Genomic DNA, 24,188 nt, shown 5'->3' on the forward strand with positions numbered 1-24,188 from the left:
GCAGGAAGGAGGGGCCAGGAGCGCCAGTGTGGGACCCAAGAAGAGGAAGATCTGGGCTGTTCTGTGCAAAAACTACTGCACAGAGCAGGTAAGTATAACATGTTTGTTACTTTTAACCACTTCCCGCCTGGCCCATAGCAGATTATGGCCGGGCGGTGGTTCAGTTATCCTGACTGGGCGTCATATGACGTCCAGCAGGATAACGTGCCGGCGCGCATCGTGGCGATCAGTGAAGTGGTGTGGCAGTCTGCGGAGGCTCTTTAGCACGTGATCAGCTGTGTCCAATCACGGCTGATCACGATGTCAATAGGAAGAGCCGTTGATCGGCTTTTCCTCACTCGCATCTGACAGACACGAGTAGAGGAGAGCCAATCGGCGGCTCTCCTGGAAGGGGGGGTCTGTGCTGATTGTTTATCAGTGCAGCCCCCCCTCAGATGCCCACACTACACCACCAGGGAAGCCGCCAGGACCACCAGGGAGCCAGGCAACATGTGGATGGCCAGGTATGTACCCCATGGCCATCCACATGTGCCCAATCAGTGCCCACAGATGGGCACTGACTGGCACTATTTTAAATCAGTGATGCCCAGCAATGCCACCCATCAATGTGATCAGTGCCACCAGTGCCACCCATCAGTGTCCATCTGTGCCACCTATCAGTGCCCATCCGTGCCTGCCTATCAGTGCCCATCAGTGCCACCTATCAGTGCCACCCATAAGTACCCATCAGTGCCACCCATAAGTACCCATCAATGTCACCTACGAGTGCCCATCAGTGCCGCCTATGAGTGCCCATCGGTGCCACCTATGAGTGCCACCCATCAGTGCCGCCTATCAGTGCCCATCATCAGTGCCACCTCATCGGTGCCCATCAGTGTAACAGAAACAAAGAAAAACTTGTTTTTTTTCCCAAATTTTTGGTCTTTTTTAATTTGTTGCGCAAAAAACAAAAACCGCAGAGGTGATCAAATACCACCAAAAGAAAGCTCTATTTGTGGGAACAAAATGACAAAAAATTTGTTTGGGTACAGTGTAGCATGACCGCGCAATTGTCATTCAAATTGCGACAGCCCTGAAAGCTGAAAATTGGCCTGGGCGGGAAGGTGTCTAAGTGCCCTGTATTGAAGTGGTTAAACAAAAAAATAATAAGACTTTAATATTACTTACTTACCTAACCTCGTCTGGCAGTAGCACTGCTCTCTTCTCTTCCTTGTCTTATAGGCGAGCGAGAGCCATAGGGTCCTGTTGCTGTCAGTCAAACTCATGTGAGGAGAGAGTGGGGGTGAAGGCAGCGAGAGCCATAGGGTCCTGTTGCTGTCAGTCAAACTTATGTGAGGAGAGAGTGGGGGTGAAGGCAGCGAGAGCCATAGGGTCCTGTTGCTGTCATTCAAACTCATGTGAGGAGAAAGTGGGTGCGAGGGGCGTGGTTTGCTGGTGCAATGTCTATGAATGCACACAGCTTGGTTCGGGAGTGTGCCTGCACAGGTGCCCCCTTAGCACCCAGCAGGTAAGTATAACATCTTTTTTTATTACCCAAACAATGCGTCCATCTGACTGGATGCATGTACTGTTCAGCTGAGATTTTCTGCCCAGGTGCACAGAAAAAGTTGAAAAATCCATCCAGATGTTGCTGACAGGGCCATACTCAGAACTAATTTTAATGCCTGCATGACCCGCTTTAGCCCTGGAACTCAGGAGAAGAACATATAGCATAATACTGCTAGAGAACATCCACTCCACACCAGCTATGTGAATAAAGTGCCACTCCGTACAAAAAAAATGCTTCAAAAACACCAGCCTCCACCCGCATGCAATGCACACCCACCGCCTTGTTAGCTGCCAAATCAATGTGTAGCTTAAATATCTTGTATTGGTGGTAAGAAACGCAGACATCAATCTGAGGAAAGCTCTAGTTTTAACTGCATCCTCCAGAGGGCAGCACTTCTAATGAATTTTATTTTGAACTATTTATATATTTCGCTGGTCTGATGATTTTGATATCCAGTGGATACATGCATAATGTGAACACTGTTTTGATGATTTAAATGACTGATTTTCACATATTATTTGATTTAATTTGCGTATATTTTATGGTATTTACAACGCTGCAATTTATATAATTTTTTTTAACGTTTCAGGGGGAGTATACTACCTCTACTTGCTAGCTGCTCTTCTCAGTGTGTAGCACCAACTTTTTTGACATTTTTTTCTCCTCAAGGAGCTTACAATCTAAAGGTCCCCAACTCACATTCGGCCAATTTAGACCGGATCCAGTTGACCTACCAGCATGTTTTTGAAGTGTGGGAGGAAACCGGAGTACCCAGTGGAAACCCACAAAGACACAGGGAGAACATACCATTATTGGGAAGTATTAAAGTGCAATACTGGACACATCTAATATGAAAAAAAAACATGCTGTATCAGCTGAAACATACTAAAACCCATGTGTAAATGTATACGTTTTCAAAACAAAGAAGCAAGAAAAGGGCTTTAGAATAGGATAAGCAAAATGCAAGGACTGATCACAGCTCTTGTTATCACGGAATTCCACCAATTGTAATCCCTTCTGCAATTTTGCTAATCATTTTTGTGGCTATTTTTTTTTTTTTTAGAATCATTGCTAGTTCATTGATTATTAGTAATAGCTATAAGATACCAGCAAAGGCAGGAAGTAAATGTAGGACATACAAAAAAAACTGTTACACGCACCCATGTGTTTGATGGTCTGAAAAGTAGCCAAACTCTGAACAGATCCGTAAACAGAGAATCAATGACAATGCTTTGTGCCTGAGGGTGTTTGCTCAGGCCTCAGGTTGCTACCTGACTCTTGTCTGTTTGAATTACTTTTTCTCAACTGATTAGTCTGCATTCTACTATCAACACAAAGTGCTGCCTTTTCTTTTGTACATGTATGACACTTTCAGTTAATTCGGGGCGGAGCAGCTGGAGTCAGCTTGGCTTTAACTGCAGCTAAGGTATTAGTTGGCAAGATACAAACTGTATACAGCAGAAATGATCAGCTGCTGATCATTAGTAGCAACTTCAATGTATGCTGAATATTTGTATTAGGACCCTGTCATCAGAATCAGACAATTGGCCATACAGGTATGTTAAATGTTTATCTGGTTTCTATCAGAAGAATGCAATTTTATGATTCTTACAGGACAAATTCCAATTTAGCCTGTCGTCATACACCGCACTTATACTCTTATTTATGTATATACATGTATACAGAAATGTATTTGTAATGCAAAATTATAAATGCCAGATTTGTTCTAAAAAAAGAACAATTCTTTTGTCTCTCTTTCCTCCTCAGTTGTCCCTATTTTTGCTCTGATGCATGGATCTTTATACAAAATGTACTATTTACCATGTGTGCACAAAGCTGCCTTTTTACTTAGAACAAATCATTGGTCAGTGCCACTGCTGTTCACATGTAACCATGTAATTATATACAAATTGAGTCTCTGACCGACCCTAATGTGCATCCAGGGTTGGCGTTTCTGCGGAGTTTTGGCCACACACATACACTGGCTGCAGCTAATTGGCCGGTATATATGCAGCTAGGAGTGATGCTGCAGCCAGAGGCAGTATTTAGCCACCTCTGAATGCAGCTAATTATCTGCGCCCCATCGCCGTATGATTGTAGCCTAATCCAAATAACTGCATTTGTCATTTGGTAAGGCCAGTGTGAAAGGACAGTAGTGTTGTAAAAAAAAAAAAAAAAAGAACTTGTGGGCTTTATCAATATTTTATTTTTTCTTATAATAATTATTTTTGATCTGCTTTCACTTGCCTGGATTTACTTCATGCTAACCTCTAAACATGTAACTTTACAGCAATTGCTTACCTCCTCCTGCTTCTTCTATTGAGTACCCCCTCAGCAAGCCGGCGGCTAAGGAGGTACCTGTGCATGCATGTTCCCAAGCCAAGCGGTGTGCGTTCCTAGACACACTCAGCACAGCTCCGCCATGCCCCTTCACAGGATTTGACTGACAGCCTATGGTTCCAGCTGCTCCCAGTGTCTCCTGTGGGACCTGGAAGAGAAGAGGGCAGGGCTGCAGATGGACCAGCACTGGAGCATGAGGGGGCTCAAGTAAGTGTTTAGGGTAGGGTAGGGGAAACGGGTAGTGCAGCGTTTTTTACCTTAATGCAGGAAATGCATAAAAGTGGTAGTAAACCGCACATTTTTGCATTTTTCATCGCATACTAGCACATTATGACATACTTATCTTAGAATGAAGCCTCCCTGCAATGGGTTCACAGTGTTGACAGGGGTTCCATCTTCCCCGGTCTTTACTTCCACTTTGGGGTAAAAACTTTAGAACCACTTTAAATACTCAATAAGGTCTATGTAAAGAAAAAAAGGCATTTTTTTACCGGATTGCCTCTTCTCCCAGCAGCCATCACTCTCCTTTTCTCCCCCAAGTACATCAGTATGGATTCACCTGCACATTCGAGTTTGGTAGGTGTTCAGGGATAGACAGTGTTTGGTTGATTTACTAAAGCTGGAGTGTGCAAAATCTAGTACATCAGTGCATGATAGCCAATCAGCTTTTAACATCAACTTGTTCAATTAAGCTTTGACAATAAACCCTGAAATCTGATTGGTTTCTTTGCTCCAGATTTTGCACTCTTCAGCATTAGTAAATCAACCTCTGTGCGTTTGCTGTCACATACTCGTCCTTGCACGCCTGGCAAACTCAGATGTGTGGATGAGCCCGTACTCTATTGATTAACACATACTGCCTGCACGCTGATCAGGAAACATAAACAAATGGTTCTTGCATGCTTTATGGTCCTCTGCATCTAGGTGAAGGAATCCTAAAAAAATTGTAATTCCGGAGGTGCTACATGGGCTTCCTGGTGATAGGATCACTCTGGTTAGCTGTAATTAGTTCCCACTGGTTCTAAATCATAAACCATGAGCATGCTATCAATACAGACAAGGGAATCCAGCTGTATGCATATGTGTGTCAACTTGACATTAAAACCCACTGCTCTGCTGCCACATATTTGCATACGACCGGCATTATGGGGTTAAAAAAAAGTGTCTTTATACAGACATCCTAGTGGGTTTTTTTGTCATTTTATTTCAGATAGTGGAAGGGTTAGAACCCCACATTTACCTCCATTGAGGTGATTTCCTCGGATTTTCTGTTCTGGTGACCACCTAGGGAAAACTCCAAAGGGAGATAAAGACATCATTTAAAACCTGACCATGATCATAACTTTTCCAAATCTAATGGAAAGTGTTACTTCTGTTTGTATCTAGAGAGATTTTTTCTTATTTCCTTTCCTGGTGACCTCCTGTTCCACTTTCATTTCAATCAGAAGGAACAGCACAGGCATACTATACATTGCATTGGACATGTAATGTATATTAGTACATTCTATGCTCATACCTCTTTTGCCAGTCTATGAAAACGTACAACACAGTACAAAAAAGATCCAAAATACATGTCTTTACGTGCCTTTTACAACGTGGAATATACAATGCCTTAATGCATTTCCATTCTCATTCCTTACACTATATATATATATTTTTCAGAAAGAAAAGAATGGTAATGGCACTTATTCCAGCAGTAAGTGTTAATTATGTCACCATTTCCCCACTTCTGGTGTTTATGGCTCAAAATACCTACTATTCACTTAAAACATATCCATTAGCTCTTGAGATAAAGCTCCACTAGCAATGAATACAAATTGCCAGAGCCTGCTGTTTATGAAAAAAGATTTAAATGTTAGTGGGTGCTGTGATATTTATAACCTCTATTCATCCTCCTCCTTGGATTTTTCAGATTGAACTTGTACTTCACTGCATGGGACCATCATTCTTCCATTCTTCTAATTCCGTCTTACTCCATCCTATTAATACTCCCTGTGCTTTCTTTAGATCTCATTAGACTATTGGTGCTCACCTACTATTTTCAACATTGCCATAATTCTGTGACTTAAATAATCAAGACCTTAAATTAGTACATAATGGCAGAGGGTGTGTTTCAATGAGTATGAGATTCATATTGAATGACACCCCAAGCACCAAGGGCTCGAGCTCATCAGGTGCGTTAACCTGCATTGATATATGCAGGCTCAACGCAATGGCACATAGAAAACAATTGTTTCTTACGTGCCCTGCTCATACCATGTATGTGCATATATGTGTGTTGCACAAAATGCAGCAAGTCACAACATGCTGCAGTGCATAAAGTAAAATGATTTGGTTTTAATTGTGCCATTTTCAATTAGGTTGATAAAAAAAGTAAGGAGCGTGATGCATTGTAACAACACAGCACACTGCCCTTCACATTATACACCGCATGTGTTATACAAAGCAGAACTTGTGAGGGCTGGTGTGAACGGGCCCCTACAGTGGTTGCAAACGCAACCACATACCTCCAAACTTTTTGAAATGGGAAAGAGGGACACCTATCAGCAAAAGTATGCAGGCATAGGTCACACCCCTGCCACATCCCCTTAAAGGAGAATTGTACAAAAAAACAAGATTGGTTAAACCCACAATTGCTTTTTTTACCACTACGATTTCTTTATATTGGCTTTTGAATTTACAAAATGCAGCAATTTAGAAATCAGATGAAAAAATTGCATTTTATATACATCTATATAGATCAGACCAAAATGAGGGACAAATGAGGAGGAATGAGGGACATTGCCTCAAGTCAGGGACAGTTGGGAGCTATGCAACCACACTGCAGCACTGTACAATTCATAGTGGTGCATAGTGACGTTTGTTTTCTTCTATCTCTATGCAAGTCTGTTAGGGCTTATTCACATGGGCGCATTGCCCCATACAGTGTGAAGAGCCTTTTTTTAATCTGTTCCAAGCAGAGTGGCGTTTTTGCCAGGCAGCCTGTTTTTGTCAATGGAAGTGGAGCAGCTTTTCCTCACTCGCGCCTAACAGACGCGAGTAGAGGAGAGCCGATCAGTGGCTCTCCTGACAGGGGGGGTCTGCGCTGATTGTTTATCAGTGCAGCCCCCCCTTAGATGACCACACTGGACCACCAGGGATCGCCACTAGGACCACCAGGGAAGGGGGCAACATGTGGATGGCCAGGTATGTACCCCATGGCCATCCACATGTGCCCAATGTGCCCAGTCAGTGCCCAATCTGTGCCAACCAGTGCCCACAGATGGGGAATGATTGGCATCATTATATAGCACTGATGCCCAGCAATGCCACCCTTAGGAGCATCAGTGCCACCCATCAGTGTCCATCGGTGCCACCTGTCAGTGCACATCCGTGCCACCCATAAGTACCCATCAGTGCCACCCATAAGTACCCATCAATGCCACCTACGAATGCCCATCAGTGCCGCCTATGAGTGCCCATCGGTGCCACCTGTGAGTGCCCATCAGTGCCGCATACCAGTGCCACCTATCAGTGCACATCAGTGCCACCTATCAGTGCCACCTCATTGGTACCCATCAGTGCCGCCGTATCAGTGCCAGTCAGTGCAGCCATATCAGTGCCCATCATTGAAGAAGAAAACTTACTTATTTCCAAAAATTTTTAACAGAAACAAGGAAAACCTTGTTTTTTTTCAAAATTTTCGTTTTTTTTTTTTGTTGCGCAAAAAATAAAAACCGCAGAAGTGATCAAATACCACCAAAAGAAAGCTCTATTTGTGGGAACAAAATGATAAAAAAATTGTTTGAGTACAGTGTAGCATGACCGCGCAATTGTCATTCAAATTGCGACAGCGCTGAAAGCTGAAAATTGGCCTGGGCGGGAAGGTGTTTAAGTGCCTGGTATTGAAGTGGTTAAAACTAATCCTTGAAAGTATTGTTTTACTGAAAGGATAGTTGATGCGTGGAACAGACTTCCAGCAGAGGTAGTCAGTCAACAGTAAGTGGATTCAAACATGCTTAGGACAAACATAGATCTAGACTCAGATAAAAAAAAAAAAAAAAGAAGGGCAGACTTGATTGACCACTTGGTCTTGTTTTCTCTTGTCACTTTTCTATGTTTCTATGTGAATGAGCCCTATCAGTCTAGCACGGAGACAGTAGAAAACAAAAGTCACTATGCACGACTCGGAAGCCTTGTACACACGCTTAGATTTTCAGACGACTGAACGTCCAGTTTTTGTTGCATGCTAGTCTCATATCGAAAGTGAAGAGGTTACTCACCATACAAAAATTTTTGTATGACAGAATACAACGTCAGAAGTGACGTAAAGAGGTTTAACCTTAAACTGTGTAGAGGGTTCTTTACTGTAAGAGCGGCAAGGATGTGGAATTCCCTTCCACAGGCGGTGGTCTCAGCGGGAAGCATTGATAGCTTCAAGAAACTATTAGATAAGCACCTGAACGACCACAACATACAGGGATATACAATGTAATACTGACATATAATCACACACATAGGTTGGACTTGAAGGACTTGTGTCTTTTTTCAACCTCACCTACTATATAACTATGTAATGTGTTGAATAGTTTTGTATGTATTCTTTTGTTTCTGAGCATGCGTAGTCTTATGATTATTTTCATACGAAAACCATACTAATGAAACGAAAATCAGACGTTGAGTTCACATCCGACAAAAATGTTATAGTCTGCACATTCAGCTTTTGTCTGACGAAAAAGTGAAATCGGCTGTCGAAAGCACGGTACCAGCGATCCGAAAATCAGCAGACAGCTTGTCGTGCGAGTTTTCCCATCTGATTTTCGTACTGTGTGTACGGGCCTTTAGGCAGGCCACACACAATTCGATTTTCGGCCGGTTTAGCAGGAATGTATCAAGTTGATTTATTGACGAGCTTGGGTACAACCAGCATGCCGGGTTTTACCTGCAATTATTGCTATTGGCTGCTATAGCAGCTAGCATTAATCCCTGGCTTCCCCCGTTCTCCCCCACCAATTGGGAGAAGACAATAGCCCGGGAGGAGGGTTTCCCGCATCAACACTGTGTTGATGGGGGAATCGAGCAAATTTCTTTTCTGCAACCCGTGGTTGCAGGAAAGAAATTTGTTCCATGTATGGCCGGCCTAAGGCTGGGCATAGACAACTTAAAGAGGAGGGCCCATTAAAAAAAAAAAAAAATTAAAAGTCAGCAGCTACAAATACTGCAGCTGCTGACTTTTAATTGGACACTTACCTGTCCCAGGGTCCAGTGATGCCGGGGATGGAAGCCCCACTCGCCTCCCCCTCCGTTCGGCGGCGCCGACATTGCCGCGCACCGTGATTGGCCGCTTAGTCACCTGGGACCTATAATGGGTCCCAGGTGATTGACAAGAGGCAGGGAGCAGAGCCGAGTCCTTACTGTGCCGAGGGGGAAGTGATGTCACCAGCCCAGGCACTGAAAGAGGCAGACTACGAGGGACCCCCTAGCAACAGGCATTTAGAGGTGAGTTAAAAAAAAAAAAAATTCCAAATTTTTTTTTTATTATTTATTTATTTTTTTAGGAATTTTCATGTATTTTTTATTTTTTGGGTGGAACACCACTTTAAATTTTTTCAGTTTAGCCCATAACAGATTTCTTCATCTACACTCTATTGTATTCAGGCAGCTGGCACCCATGGTTGCTGGTGCTGCTGAACAGTATTTGCATTTGGTAGGAAGCAACTGTTGGAAGATAATTTTCGACCTGGCTCATTTAGGTTTTAATTCAACTTTTGTTGAGCTGGGTGGCACTTAAAAGGCCTATGACTGAGTTTTTGAGTCGTCTTTGGGAGCCTTGGCTTTATGTACAATCACTATGTAATAATCAATTACAGCTCCTTCCATGAATTACACATTTTTATCTACATAGCTAATAGAAGCCGGTTGTACACACTGCATATATTTACCGACTGCATTTAAAAACTTAGTTTTCACACATTAACACACAGTGGTAAAACTTGTTCTGTTCATTTTAAAAGTACTATGCATGCCCTTTAGGAGATCTCTTTGTCAGCAAACACGTATCTTCAGCTCGTTTAGATTGCTGATTATTATGCTGACACAATTTAAAGGCTTTAACTGTCGCTGTCTACGTTTTTGGCTAGCCTGTGAAGCACATGAAACTTTATGCTGTTTGTTTTATTCCAGGGGAGCTAGGGCATGCTTAATTATGGTTCATCAAGTTTAACGCAGTGCTTTCCAGTATGATTAGAGGGGATAACAGCCTACTGGTTACATTTCATTAATGGCACCATAAAACATCAGCTTCAAGAGATCGATCACTAAAGTGTTTTTTGGCGGAATACAACACCTTTCTTGACACAGCAGAGGCTAGGACATAGTGAATTAATGGCTCAGCAAATCACCAACTGTTTCCTGTCAGGGGTCTTATGAGAATGATCGCTGTTGGAGAAATTGCTTTTGCTATATACATTATGGAGCGGGCATTTTCAATAAATTACATGACTCTACATTTTATGTAAGTACTGTATATATTATTAACGTGTTCGTTTTTACTGGCACTGTTCATCAGGTGTATTTAAAGACGTAGGGGCCTTTGGACGAATTCTGGAACAAAACACACTTCCTCCTGTTTTCTTTGCTCTATTCTCATAAATCTGCCCTCACACCACCATTACAGAGGCAGAGAAATTATTGAACCCTCAACTGTACCCTTTTAGAACCACCGCTGCAAGATTAGGCAATTGTAGAGACACATCTATGTATGTACCTATGTATATTAAAGTAGTATTGAGTATTGAACCCTCAGCATTTTTTAACTACATACATTGAGCACAATAAAATAAACATTGCCCAGTATACTTGCATATTGACAGCTTTTAAGGTTGTTGGCTCCTGCTCTCTTAGTTCTGCTTTCCCAAACTTCTGGTCTTCATAGGAAAGTTAAAAGTGGTCAATGCAGTCTCCAATCAGTCTTTTAGTTTGGAGAAGGTAGGAGTAGGGTGGTTCCTTGACATCCTAAGCTACTGGTTCTGCGTTTCTCATAATGCACACAGTTCAGGGAGACACAACTCTAATCCCTGGATGCAAGGGTGGCTCCAGAGGATGCTGCAAGAGAAAGGACTAGTATATAAATGAGTCCAACTGTATTCGTCAACCCCACATACTCAATATATATTTAGAAAACCATTTGTGAAAGAGACTTGGGATTTTAAAAGTGTTGAGTGCCAGAATGATTCACCAACACATCTGCAAGAAAAAGGAGCCACCCAGAAACAGGAAACCCAGGGCAGCGGTCATCAGCATAAACTGGAACATAGGCAAGGAATAAAAGATAAAGAAGCTACATATTCAGAAAGTAATTAAATCAGCTGCTGAAAGTGCTTAAAAACTGGGGTGTAAATATAATTTTAAGGTTTTAGAACCATGGTAACATCCTGTATGGTGGGTTCTGCAAGTCCCATGAGCTCCTGACGTCCAAGAGGATTATTCCTGAGACCCTTGCTCTTTCAGAAATAGTGAGGAAATCCATACAGTATTATAATATGCTCTGAAATAGGACACTATCCCCAAGTGAGTTGGTTGATAAGCATACCTCCCAACTGTCCCTGATTTCGAGGGACTGTCCCTGATTTGGATCAATGTCCCTTTGTCCCTCTTCCCTCCTCATTTTGGTCTGATCTACAGTACCTTGCAAAAGTATTTCACCCCCCTTGGCTTTTTACCTATTTTGTTACATTACAGCCTTTCGTTCAATGTTTTGTTTTTTAATCTGAATTATATGTGATGGATCAGAACACAATAGTCTAAGTTGGTGAAGTAAAATTAGAAAAAATATATATATAAAACTATTTTTCAGAAATAAAAAACTGATATTTGGCATGTGCGTATGTATTCACCCCCTTTGTTATGAAGCCCATAAAAAGTCTCTGGTGCAACCAATTACCTTCAGAAGTCACATAATTAGTGAAATGATGTCCACCTGTGTGCAATCTAAGTGTCACATGATCTGTCATTACATATACACACCTTTATGAAAGGCCCCAGAGGCTGCAACACCTAAGCAAGAGGCACCACTAAACAAACACTGCCATGAAGACCAAGGAACTCTCCAAACAAGTAAATGACAATGTTATTGAGAAGTACAAGTCAGGGTTAGGTTATAAAAAAATATACAAATCTTTGATGGTCCCTAAGAGAAACATCAAATCTATCATAACCAAATGGAAAGAACATGGCACAACAGCAAACCTGCCAAGAGACGGCCGCACACCAAAACTCACGGACTGGGCAAGGAGGGCATTAATGGAGGCAGCACAGAGACCTAAGGTAACCCTGGAGGAGCTGCAGAGTTCCACAGCAGGGACTGGAATATCTGTACATAGGACGACAATAAGCCGTACGCTCCATAGAGATGGGCTTCATGGCAGAGTGGCGAGAAGAAAGCCATTACGTTCAACAAAAACAAAATGGCACGTTTTGAATTTGCGAAAAGGCATGTGGGAGACTCCCGAAATGTATGGAGGAAGGTGCTCTGGTCTGATGAGACTGAAATTGAACTTTTTGGCCATCAAAGAAAATGCTATGTCTGGCACAAACCCAACACATCACATCACCCAAAGAACACCATCCCCACAGGGAAACGTGGTGGCAGTATCATGCTGTGGGGATGTTTTTCAGCAGTCGGGACTGGGAAACTGGTCAGGGTTGAGGGAAAGATGGATGGTGCTAAATACAGGGATATTCTTGAGCAAAACCTGTACCACTCTGTGATTTGAGGCTAGGACGGAGGTTCACCTTCCAGTAGTTATGCACATCGACTTTCTGTTATTTTGTCCTATTTGCTTCAAGTTGTCCTATCTTCAAAGTTGTGGGCATGCTCTGTAAATTAAATTATGCAAATCCTCAAACAATCCATGTTAATTCCAGGTTGTGAGGCAACAAAACATGTAAAATGCCAAGGGGGTGAATACTTTTGCAAGGCACTGTATATAGTTGTATAGAAAATGCACTTTTTATCTTTCAAAAAGTGTTTCCCGGTGCTAAACCTTCTATCCAAATTCTAAATTGCTGCATTTGTCAATTTTAAAAGCCAATATAAAGGAATATTAGTGGTAAAAAAAAAGCCGTGGATTTAATTAACCTTTTTTTTTTCTTGGTTATGTCCCCTTTAAGGGGCCTGGCAGGGGGCATGTCCTATGCCTACATACGTTTGCTAGTAGGTGTCCCTCATTCCCATCTAAAAATGTTGGGAGGTATGTAAACCTTCCATCCAAATTCTAAATTGCTGCATTTGTAAATTTTAAAAGCCAATATAAAGGAATAATAGTGGTAAAAAAAGTCCTTGTGGATTTAACCGCATGCCGACCAGCCGCCGCAGTTGTACTGCGGCAACATGGCTTGGCTGCACGAATCGCCTTCATGTTAAGTCGGTAACATCGCATGCCCCCCCCCACTCGCCCACGGAGCCAATGCGAGTGTCCGGCGGTCGCAATCATCGCCGGGCTCCTGCGATTGCTCTGGGCACACCGAGAACCGGAATCTGTGTGTGTAAACACACAGTTTCCCGTTCTCTGATGGGAGAACAGACAGATCGCCTGTTCATACAGAGTATGAACAGACGATCTGTCATCTCCCCTACACAGTCCCATCCCCCCTTCAGTTAGAACACGTACTAGGACACTCTTAACCCCTTCACTGCCCCCTAGTGGTTAACCCCTTCACTGCCAGTGACATTTTTACAGTAATCAATGCAATTTTATAGCACTGATAGCTGTAAAAATGACAATGGTCCCAAAAATGTGTCAAAATTGTCCGACGTGTCTGCCATAATGTCGCAGTCCTGCTAAAAATTGCAGATCGCCACCATTACTAGTAAAAAAAAAAAAAAAAGAATAATAAAAAAAGCCATAAAACTATCCCCTATTTTGTAGACGCTATAACTTTTGCGCAAACTAATCAATATACGCTTATTGCGATTTTTTTTACCAAAAATATGTAGAAGAATACATATCGGCCTAAACAGAGGAAAAAAAAAATGTTTTTTTATATATTTTTGGGGGATATTTATTATAGCAAAAAGCAAAAAAATATTGAGTTATTTTCAAAATTGTCGCTCTTTTTTATGTTTATAGCGCAAAAAATAAAAGCCGCAGAGGCGATCAAATACCACCAAAAGAAAGCTCTATTTGTGGAAAAAAAAGGACGTCAATTTGGTTTGGGTGCAACGTAGCACGACCGCACAATTGTCAGTTAAAGCAACACAGTGCCAAATCGCAAAAAATGCACTGGTCAGGAAGGGGGTAAAATCTTCTGGGGCTGAAGCGGTTAATTAACCTTTTTTTTTTTTGGTTAAAGCAGGGTTCCCATTAAAAAAAAAAAATAAAAGTCAGCAGCTACAAATACTGCAGCTGCTGACTTTTAATCGGATACTTACCTGTCCCAGGGTCCAGCGATGCGGGGGATCGAAGCCCTGCTCGTCCCCCCCTCCGCTCGGCGGCGCCGACATTTTGACTGTGGGCGCCCAGCTGTGGCTTCACAGCCAGGCACCCACTGCGCATGTGTGAGCCGCCACTGGCCCCGCAATCATCTGGGACCGGTCACGTGTCCCAGATGATTGACAAGAGGGAGGGTGGAGAGGCGATTTCCCTTCCTGCGCCAAGGAAAGTGACGTCAGGAGCCCAGGCACTGAAGGAGGCAGACTACGAGGGACCCCCTAGCAACAGGCATTTAGAGGCGAGTAAAAAAAAAAAAAATTTCTCCAAATGTTTTTTTTTTTCACATTACTATTTTTTTGGAACTCCACTTTAAGTATGCTTAAAGGGGATGTGACAATGGGCGTGTCCTATGCCTACATACATTTGCTAGTAGGTGTCCCTCATTCCCATCTCAATGTTGGGAGGTATGGATAAGGGTCTCCAGTACTGAGTTTCCTCTCCACCATGAAATTATGACATAAGCATAGGCAAAAAATATCACGGCCAATGTGTATGGAGATCGCAATAAGAACTACAATTTGCATTTTATGTGAATTGGTAGGCCACATGTAAGCATAACTAAATCTCAGCCGCAGCTACTTACCCATGTGAATAAATACCACTGTTTCTGCAACCTTGGCTAGTCTAAGGCCCTTTAAATGAGCAGTATGGGTATTTCACCTCATTAGAGACTGCAGAGAGTATCTTGTTTCCCAACACACCACGTCTGGCAGGCTTGTAAGAGAAGAGTATTGGCAATGCATCATGTAGCACTTTTAAGCAAGAGGGAGAAAGGGCATATGCAATGAGCAAACACCACTATGTACACCCATAATTAGATATAATTTTTTATTTTTTTTTGTACACTACCACGCATTGATAAGATAAATTACAGTCACAGCTTTCATGTGTGTATCTAAAACAACAGTAAAATGGCCCCTTTATTTACATTACCAACTGATGGCTTTACAGGGGTATATGTTGTAATGACACAGTGAAATCCAATAGTAATATAGTTTTGGTTTCCTGGATTTCATTTTAAAAGACAAGCATGGCCATATGTCTCTTGTAGATCACAGAAGTGTATTACTTTTGTACACCTTGATCCAGAGACAACTGATAGTGGGCTATAGCCCGCTATCAGCTAATGGAGCAAAACTGTGTGAGGCTCAGGAAGGATCCTGACAATATTGCCTGATTGACATATGGCTCTGCCTTTCGACACACATCTGAGAGCCAGAGCCAGCTGTGCCTGCCTTCTCCCCCAACCCTGTGCTTCAGTGAGTGCTGGAAGAGTAGAATGGAGAGCAGTGACTAGTAGTCACTGCTCTCCTCTTGAAAAAGCCAGAGAACTGAGCAATCAATTGTCCTGTGATCAATCAGAGTTGGCTTAAGACACTCTAGCATCACGCCAGTGCTGCAACATTAAGGTGAGTACCAAATTTTGTTTTTTTTAATCCCTTATTCTCCTTTAACACATGCACAGACCAGCTGGGTATTAAAAGCAATGTACTGCTTGGACCTTGAAGAAGGGGACACACCCCGAAAGCTTGTCCTGAAAAATTGTATGTTAGTGCAAATAAAAAAATATCACGGACAGTACTCAATTTTCTCTGTCACAATTGCACTAATACGGCTACAACATATCAAAAGCAATGTTAAAATGTATGTTTTATATGATAGAAAGTGGTATGTTGCCAGTTTTAAACTACACTGGAACCAGTGGTTGTTTTTCCTATTCTGTTGAGCTACTTCCATCATTAGTAGTAGTATTTAAATGGCAACATTTTAACATGCATTTTCAATATTCATACACTGTTTTCATTTGGTTTTGCAGTATTAAAAGGAAAGCATTTTCTGCTTGACTGTTCCCTGCCACATTTTTTACCCATTAAAAGTAAGGACTGAAATGGAACCAAATAAAAGTTTATCTTTCGGAAGTATGGATGATATTAGTTTTAGTGGAGACCAGCATAGGTCGCACAGAGAAAATAACCAACTTGAAAGATTTATCAGATTAGAGGATGAAAACTATAATGACATCATGGATCTTCCTAGAAGCACCTGGAAACACACAGGACTCAAAGAATCAAAGAATAAATTAGGAGGCTCAGTTGACAGCATATTGTCTCAAACATCAGTTCAAAACCCTGGATGGATGGCAGTAAAATCGAGCAAATCCCAAGATGCTCTGGTATCTCCTTCACATTCTATTAAGTATCAAATGTGGCCAAGCAAAGAAAATGTACTTGAGAGTTCAGAAATTGATGATGTTGTGGGAGATGAAATAAACTTTAAATCCAGGCGACAATTACAAAAAGAGACCACAGAGGAATACCAGGGCACATCCTTCACTGCTTCCCCATCATTATCTCACTGTGCTTTAGAAGCCGATACAATACCAGAACATAGCAGGTCAGAAGGGGAACAGTTACAGAATTATTTGCAAGAAATGGAAGCCTCCCATCAGTGGACAAAGGCCACAGACCCAGATCTTGAAGGCTCTGAAGAAACCAAAACTAATCATTTTCAGGTAACGTCCTTTAAGTTTTGCTCAAACAAAAAGAAAAATATGTATTAAATATGCATACACTTTAACAATTGCTTAGTTATTATAAGCAACAACAATTTAATTTTTTTTTTATATATATATATATCTTTTTACATACACTGGGATGGCTGAATGGCTTTTATCAGGATATATGTCCTAAAAGGTGACAACAGTATGTCATTCCTGCATAATGGGCTTGATTGACTAATAGGCTTTGCAAGGGAAGATGCACTGTGCAAGGGAATTGCCACAGTGCTTAGTAAAGCTCTGCCGACTTCCAAAATCCAATCATGCACAAGCAAAACTTGCTGCCTTTTAAGATGTTCCTTGCATGTGATTAGATATTCTTTGCAAAGTGAAATTTCTCTACATTCACTAAGCTCTGCGGCAAATTCCCTTTAGCTCTACTAAAGGCCTATTCGCCTTTACTAAATCAACTCCATGAATTGTTGTCACCCAGTCAAACAGGCTTCCAATGAGGACTGCAAGTGGCCAACTCAGAAAACATTGGAAGCCGTTTGACTGGGTGACAACACAGGAGCACAACTGGACAGGAACAGAACTTTGTCACCCCATAAGTGCCCGAATAAATCTTTAATGGCAGGGTCACCAGATAATGTTTTAATCAAAGCTGCAGATTTAAAATGTTGACAATGTCTGTTAAAAGTAATTTAACAACCCTATAGAGATTTTAATGATTTGGTATGCATCTATTTATTTTTTTGTGTTTATAGAGCCTTTTAGGAAGGTTTTGACTTGTTTTCTTCACTGGAGCAAAACTGTGTGAGGCTCAGGAAGGATCCTGACAATATTGCCTGATTGACATATGGCTCTGCCTTTCGGCACACAGCTGAGGGCCAGAGCCAACTGTGCCTGCCTTCTCCCCCAACCCTGTGCTTCAGTGAGCGCTGGAAGAGTAGAACGGAGAGCAGTGACTAGTAGTCACTGCTCTCCTCTTGAAAAAGCCAGAGAACTGAGCAATCAATTGTTATAGTTTGTCTCAACACTTTTAATTGATACAGTGCCTAGAAAAAGTATTCACACCCCTTGAAATCTTCCACAATGTGTCATGTTACAACAAAAAGCGTAAATGTATTTTATTGGGATTTTATGTGATATACCAACACAAAGTGGCACATAATTGTGAAGCGGAAGGAAAATGATAAATGGTTTTCAATTTTTTTTACAAATAAATATGTGAAAAGTGTGGCACGCATTTGTATTCAGCCCTCCTGAATCAATACTTTGTAGAACCACCTTTACAGCTGCAAGTCTTTTTGGGGATGTCTCTACCAGCTTTGCACATCTAGAGAGTGACATTTTTACCCATTCTTCTTTGCAAAATAGCTCAAGCTCTCTCAGATTGGATGGAGAGCATCTGTGAACAGCAATTTTCAAGTCTTGCAACAGATTCTCAATTGGATTTAGGTCTGGACTTTGACTGGGTCATTCTAACACATGTATATGCTTTGATCTAAACCATTCCATTGTAGCTCTGGCTGTATGTTTAGTATCACTGTCCTGCTAGAAGGTGAACCACTGCCTCAGCCTCAAGCCTTTTTCAGACTCTAATGCCCCGTACACACGGTCGGACATTGGTCGGATATTCCGACAACAAAATCCTAGGATTTTTTCAGACGGATGTTGGCTCAAACTTGTCTTGCATACACACGGTCACACAAAGTTGTCGGAAAATCCGATCATTCTGAACGCAGTGACGTAAAACATGTACGTCGGGACTATAAACGGGGCAGTAGCCAATAGCTTTCATCTCTTTATTTATTCCGAGCATGCGTGGCACTTTGTGCGTCGGATTTGTGTACACACGATCGGAAATTCCAACAATGGATTTTGTTGTCGGAAAATTTTATAGCAAGCTCTCAAACTTTGTGTGTCGGAAAATACGATGGAAAATGTGTGATGGAGCCTACACATGGTCGGAATTTCCGACAACAAGGTCCTATCACACATTTTCCGTCGGAAAATCCGACCGTATGTACGGGGCATAACAGGTTTTCTGTATTGCCCTGTATTTGGCTCCATCCATCATCCCATCAATTCTGACCAGCATCCCTGTCCCCACTGAAGAAAAACATTCCAACAACATGATGCTGCCACCATCAGGTTACACGGTGGGGAATGGATGGTGTGTTCAGGGTAATGTTCAGTGTTAGTTTTCTACCACACATAGCATTTTGCTTTAGACCGAAAAGTTCAATTTTGGTCTCATCTGACCAGAGCACCTTCTTCCACGTTTGCTGTGTCCCCCACATGGCTTCTTGCAAACTGCAAACTGAACTTCTTTTGGCTTTATTTCAACAATGGCTTTCTTCGTGCCACTCTTCCATAAAGGCCAGATTTGTGGCGTGCACGACTAATAGTAGTCCTGTGGACAGATTCTCCCACCTGAGCTGTGGATCTCTGCAGCTCCTCCAGAGTCACCATGGGCTGCTTGGCCGCTTCTCTGATTAATGCTCTATTTGCCTGACCTGTCAGTTTATGTGGACGGCCATGTTTTGGTGGGTTTGCAATTGTGCCATACTCTCTCCATTTTCGGATTATGGATTGAACAGTGCTCTGTGAGATGTTCAAAGCGTGGGTTCTTTTTTTTATAACCTAACCCATAGCTCCCATCTGTCCCTGATTTGGAGGGACTGTCCCTGATTTGGAGCAACGTCCCTCTTTCCCCCTCATTTGTCCCTTATATAAAATGCACATTTTATCTTTCAAAAAATGTTTCTCAGTGCTAAACCTTACATCCAATTCCTAAATTGCTGAATTTGTACATTTCATTTTAAAAGCCAATATAAAGGAATAGTGGTGGTAAAAAATAGCCCTTGTGGATTTAATTAACCTTTTTTTTTTTGTTAATTCTCCTTTAAAGGGGGTGTGTCCTATGCCTACATACATTTTGTTAGTAGGTGTCCCTCATTCCCATCTCAAAATGTTGGGAGGTATGCTAACCCTGCTTTAAACTTCTCCACAACTTTATCCCTGACCTGTCTGGTGTGTTCCCTGGCCTTCGTGATGCTGTTTGTTCACTAAGGTTCTCTAACAAACCGCTGAGGGCTTCACAGAACAGCTGTATTTATACTGAGATTAAAATTACACAAAGGTGGACTCTATTTACTACTTAGGTGACTTCTGAAGGCAATTGGTTGCACTAGATTTTAGTTAGGGGTATCAGAATAAAGGGGGCTGAATACAAATGCACGCCATACTTTTCAGATATTTATTTGTGAAAAAAATTTGAAAACCATTTATCATTTTACTTCCACTTCACAATTATGTGCCACTTTGTGTTGGTCTCACACATAAAATCCCAATAAAATAACAAACACAAAATGTGGAAAATTTTAAGGGGTATGAATATTTTTTCAAGGCACTGTATGTTTGCAGGAGAGCTTGTTCTGTAGAAAAACAACAGACTTACTGGACAGATCACCAGATTAACCTATTGACCTCCAGAAGATTTAACCCCCTTCATTATCAAGTAATTTTTTGCTATACAGCACTGCATTATTTTAACTGACAATTGCGTGATCATGCAACGCTGTACAGAAATTAAATTTGTCATTTTCTTCCCCACAAATGGAATTTTCTTTTGGTGGGATTTGATCACCACTGGGTTTTTTTATTTCTTGAGCTATAAACAAAATAAGACCAACAATTTTGAAGAAAAAAAATATTTTTTACTTGGTTAAAAAACAAATCCAATAAAATAATAATTAAAAAAAAAAATCAAATTTCTTCATTTATTTATGCCAGTATGTATTCTGCTACATATTTTTTGGTAAAAACCCCCAATAAGCATATATTTGTTGGTTTGCGCAAAAGTTATAGCGTCTACAATTCATGGTGTATTCACTGGAATTTTTACTTACTTTTTTTTAATCACATATATACAGTGGGGAAAATAATTACTTGATTCCCTACAGATTATGTACGTTTGCCCACCTACAATAATGTTGCTACCTTCGTGCTTGACTGTGTACTTAGGGTCATAGTCAGCATTTTTCATCCTCCAAACATGGCGAGTCGAGTTAATGCTAAAGAGCTCAATTTTGATCTCGTCCAACCACAGCCCTTTCTCCTAATCCTTCTCTGAATCATTTAGATTGTTCATTGGCATGACTGTATATGTGCATTCTTGAGGAGGGGGATTTGCCGTGTTTGGAGGAAGAAAAATGCCAACTATGACCCTAAGAACACTATCCCTACAGTCAACCACGGAGGTGGAAACATTATGCTTTGGGGCGGTTTCTAAGTACTTAATAAATCATAAACTAAAAAAAAATTTCTATCTATGAGTCAGACTTGGAATTTAAACGAAGAATGGATGTCAGCCAACAGTAGTAGTAGGGTACACACCAGAGTACAATATTGTCCCGTCATTAGGGTGAAGTGTCTGCAGGAGGTGTCATCTGAGACACAAAACAATTATTTCCTTATGAAGAATGTATTCCAAAATATCAGAACCATACATCCAGTCTGTAGGAGGGGCCTAGGCCCAAGGTACTCAATCAGGATGCGACAAAACACAGTCCTTGATTGTAGTAATTTTATATATATATATATATATATATATATATATATATATATATATATATATATATATTATCTCAGTTGGGTGTTACCAGGCTTGGGCCTGTATTACTGGAGGTCAGCTTCCGCTGGAGGGGTGGTGGTATGCGGTGTAACAGCATGGCACTGTAATAGAGCTGCACGATTCTGGCTAAAATGAGAATCACGATTTTTTTTGTTTAGAGGATAGATCACGATTCTCTCACGATTCTCGCGGAGTAACATCATCTTTCACATTAAAACAAAAAAAAATTGCGCTAAACTTTACTGTTTCTTTTTTTTTTTATTTTATTTTATTTATTTTAAGTGTATTTTTTCCCAAAAAATTGCATTTGAAAGACCGCTGGGCAAATACAGTGTGACATAAAATATTGCACCCTAGGGTCTCTGCTAAAAAAAAAAATATATATATATATATATATATATATATATATATATATATATATATACACACACACACACACACACACACACTCTAATGTTTGGGGGTTCCAAGTAATTTTTTTTTTAGCAAAAAATATTGATTTTAACTTAAGAAGTGTCAGAAAAAGATTTAGACTTTAAGTGGTTAAACTTCCTGCATTTACAGGTTGTTTAAAGCTTGGCAGATTGCCCAGGTTATTTGTTTACACAGAGAAGTTTATCCCTTTGATCTAACAAGGAAGATAGATACAATGTTTCAAGTTCTAAACTTGGCAGACTGCCTGGATGTTTTCTTTTGACAGCTGAGTGAGGAGATAATCTCTCCACTTGTTTATATGAAAGAATGGTCAAACTCAGCAGGAGAGATCGTCAGGGGAGGTGAATCGAGATCACGATTTTTTAACGATTAATTGTGCAGCTCTACACTGTAATACTACTGAGAAGAGCCCTATGTAACTATTCTCGGGTACTGGGATGTTCCCTCTAGGCAGATTTCCCTCTGTGAACCACAACTCCCTAAAATGTTATATAATGTGCTTTTTCATAGAGATTTTGTGAAAGACAAGATTGTGGAGAAAGAATTGCAAATGGAACTCCCTTTAAATGCACATAGAAGCCTACAGACAATATATACAAACACGAATGCGTCAGCTGGAGATTTACAGTGGATATAGAAAAGAAGTCAACCTCCCTTTAAAATAATCACATTTTGTTGCTTTGCAGCCTGAAATGAATACAGACATTGGTTTTGTTTTATCCATCTGTATTTACTAGTACAACTTATAACATCCAAAAGAAAGATATAACACCAACATGTCAGGAAAAAAAAAAGAATCAGAAAGAGGATCACCCCCCTTATGTCAGTATTTTGTTGGACCACATTTTGCTTTAATTACAGCCTTTGGGATGTCTCTTCTAACTTTGCACATCTAGACTTTACAATATTTGCCCACTCTTCTTTAACTGAACTTGAGCAGTTCTGCAAACTTGATGATTATCGTTTATAGACTGCAGTCTTCTAGTCATTCCACAGATTTGTAATGGGGTTTAAGTCTGAGCTCTGACTAAGCCATGCAAGGACATTCACCTTTTTCTCCTTCAACCACTGTGTGGTCATTTTTGCTGTGTGTTTTGGGTCATTGTCATGTTGGAAGGTAAACCTTCTTCCCATTGACAACTTTCTGGCAGAGGGCAGCAGATTTTCCTCAAGAATTTGATGGCATTTTTCCTTCTATCATGACAAGTGTTTTTCCTTCTATCCCGATAGGTGTTACAGTCACTGTTGTAGAGAATCAACCCCATAGCAAGAGATTAACACCTCCATGCTTTACTGTATAATGTTAATGTTAATAATGATGTTATTTGGATGGCGAGTTGTTTTGGATTTTCGCCAGACCTATCGTTTGATGTTGAGGCCAAATAATTCAATTTTAGTCTCATCTGACCATAACACCTTTTTTCCATGTGGCTTCAGAATCTTCAAGGTGCGTTTAAGGTGGACAGATGAGACTAAAATTTAACTATTTGGCCTTAACATCTAACGATAGGTCTGGCGGAAATGCAATACAGCTCACCATCCAAACAACACCATTCCTACAGTAAAGCATGGAGGTGGTAATATCCTGTTATGGGGGAGTTTTTCTGCAGCAGGGACTGGAGCACTTGTCAGGATAGAAAAGTAGAAATGGATGTTCAGATTCTTGAGGAAATTCTGCTGCCCACTGCCAAAAAGTTGTCAATGGGAAGAAGGTTTACCTTCCAATATGACAATGACCCAAAGCACACAGCAAAAATGACCACACAGTGGTTGAAGGAAAAGAGGGTGAATATCCTGGCATGGCTTAGTCAGAGCCCAGACTTCAATCACATTAAAAATCTGTGTAATGACTTGAAGACTGCAGTCCACAACGGTCACCATCAAATTTAACTGAACTTGAGCAGTTCTCCAAAGAAGAGCGGGCAAATATTGCAAAGTCTAGATGTGCAAAGTTAGTGGAGACATCCCAACAGACTAAAGGCTGTAATTAACCGCTTCAGCCCCGGAACAATTTACCCCCTTCCTGACCAGAGCACTTTTTGCGATTCGGCACTGCGTCGCTTTAACTGACAATTGCACGTGCGACATTGCACCCAAACAAAATTGACGTCCCTTTTTTACTACAAATAGAGCTTTTTTTGGTGCTATTTGATCACCTCTGCGGTTTTTATTTTTTGCACTATAAACAAAAAAAGAGCGACAATTTTGCAAAAAAAAAGCATTATTTTTTACTTTTTGCTATAATAAATATCC

At 41.0% G+C, this 24,188-nt stretch overlaps 1 protein-coding gene and 1 long non-coding RNA gene across 3 annotated transcripts in view; one reads left to right on the forward strand and one right to left on the reverse strand.

Annotated features, from left to right (window-relative positions):
• The window catches only part of LOC141127933 (uncharacterized), a 162,363-nt gene that overhangs the window by 73,755 nt on the left and 64,420 nt on the right, over positions 1 to 24,188 (reverse strand). The gene's annotated exons all lie outside the window — the stretch shown is intronic.
• LOC141127932 (uncharacterized) overlaps positions 2,943 to 24,188 on the forward strand; it is a 121,663-nt gene continuing 100,417 nt past the window's right edge. For both annotated transcript variants that reach the window (XM_073614834.1, XM_073614835.1), the window contains exons 1-2: positions 2,943 to 3,105; positions 16,178 to 16,873. In XM_073614834.1, coding sequence (XP_073470935.1) covers positions 16,250 to 16,873 — 624 coding nt within the window. In that variant the 5' untranslated portion in view covers positions 2,943 to 3,105; positions 16,178 to 16,249. The remainder of the gene's footprint in view (positions 3,106 to 16,177; positions 16,874 to 24,188) is intronic.

This window comes from Aquarana catesbeiana, linkage group LG02 (genome assembly GCF_042186555.1).
Source record: "Aquarana catesbeiana isolate 2022-GZ linkage group LG02, ASM4218655v1, whole genome shotgun sequence".
In the NCBI taxonomy this organism is placed as follows: domain Eukaryota; kingdom Metazoa; phylum Chordata; class Amphibia; order Anura; family Ranidae; genus Aquarana; species Aquarana catesbeiana.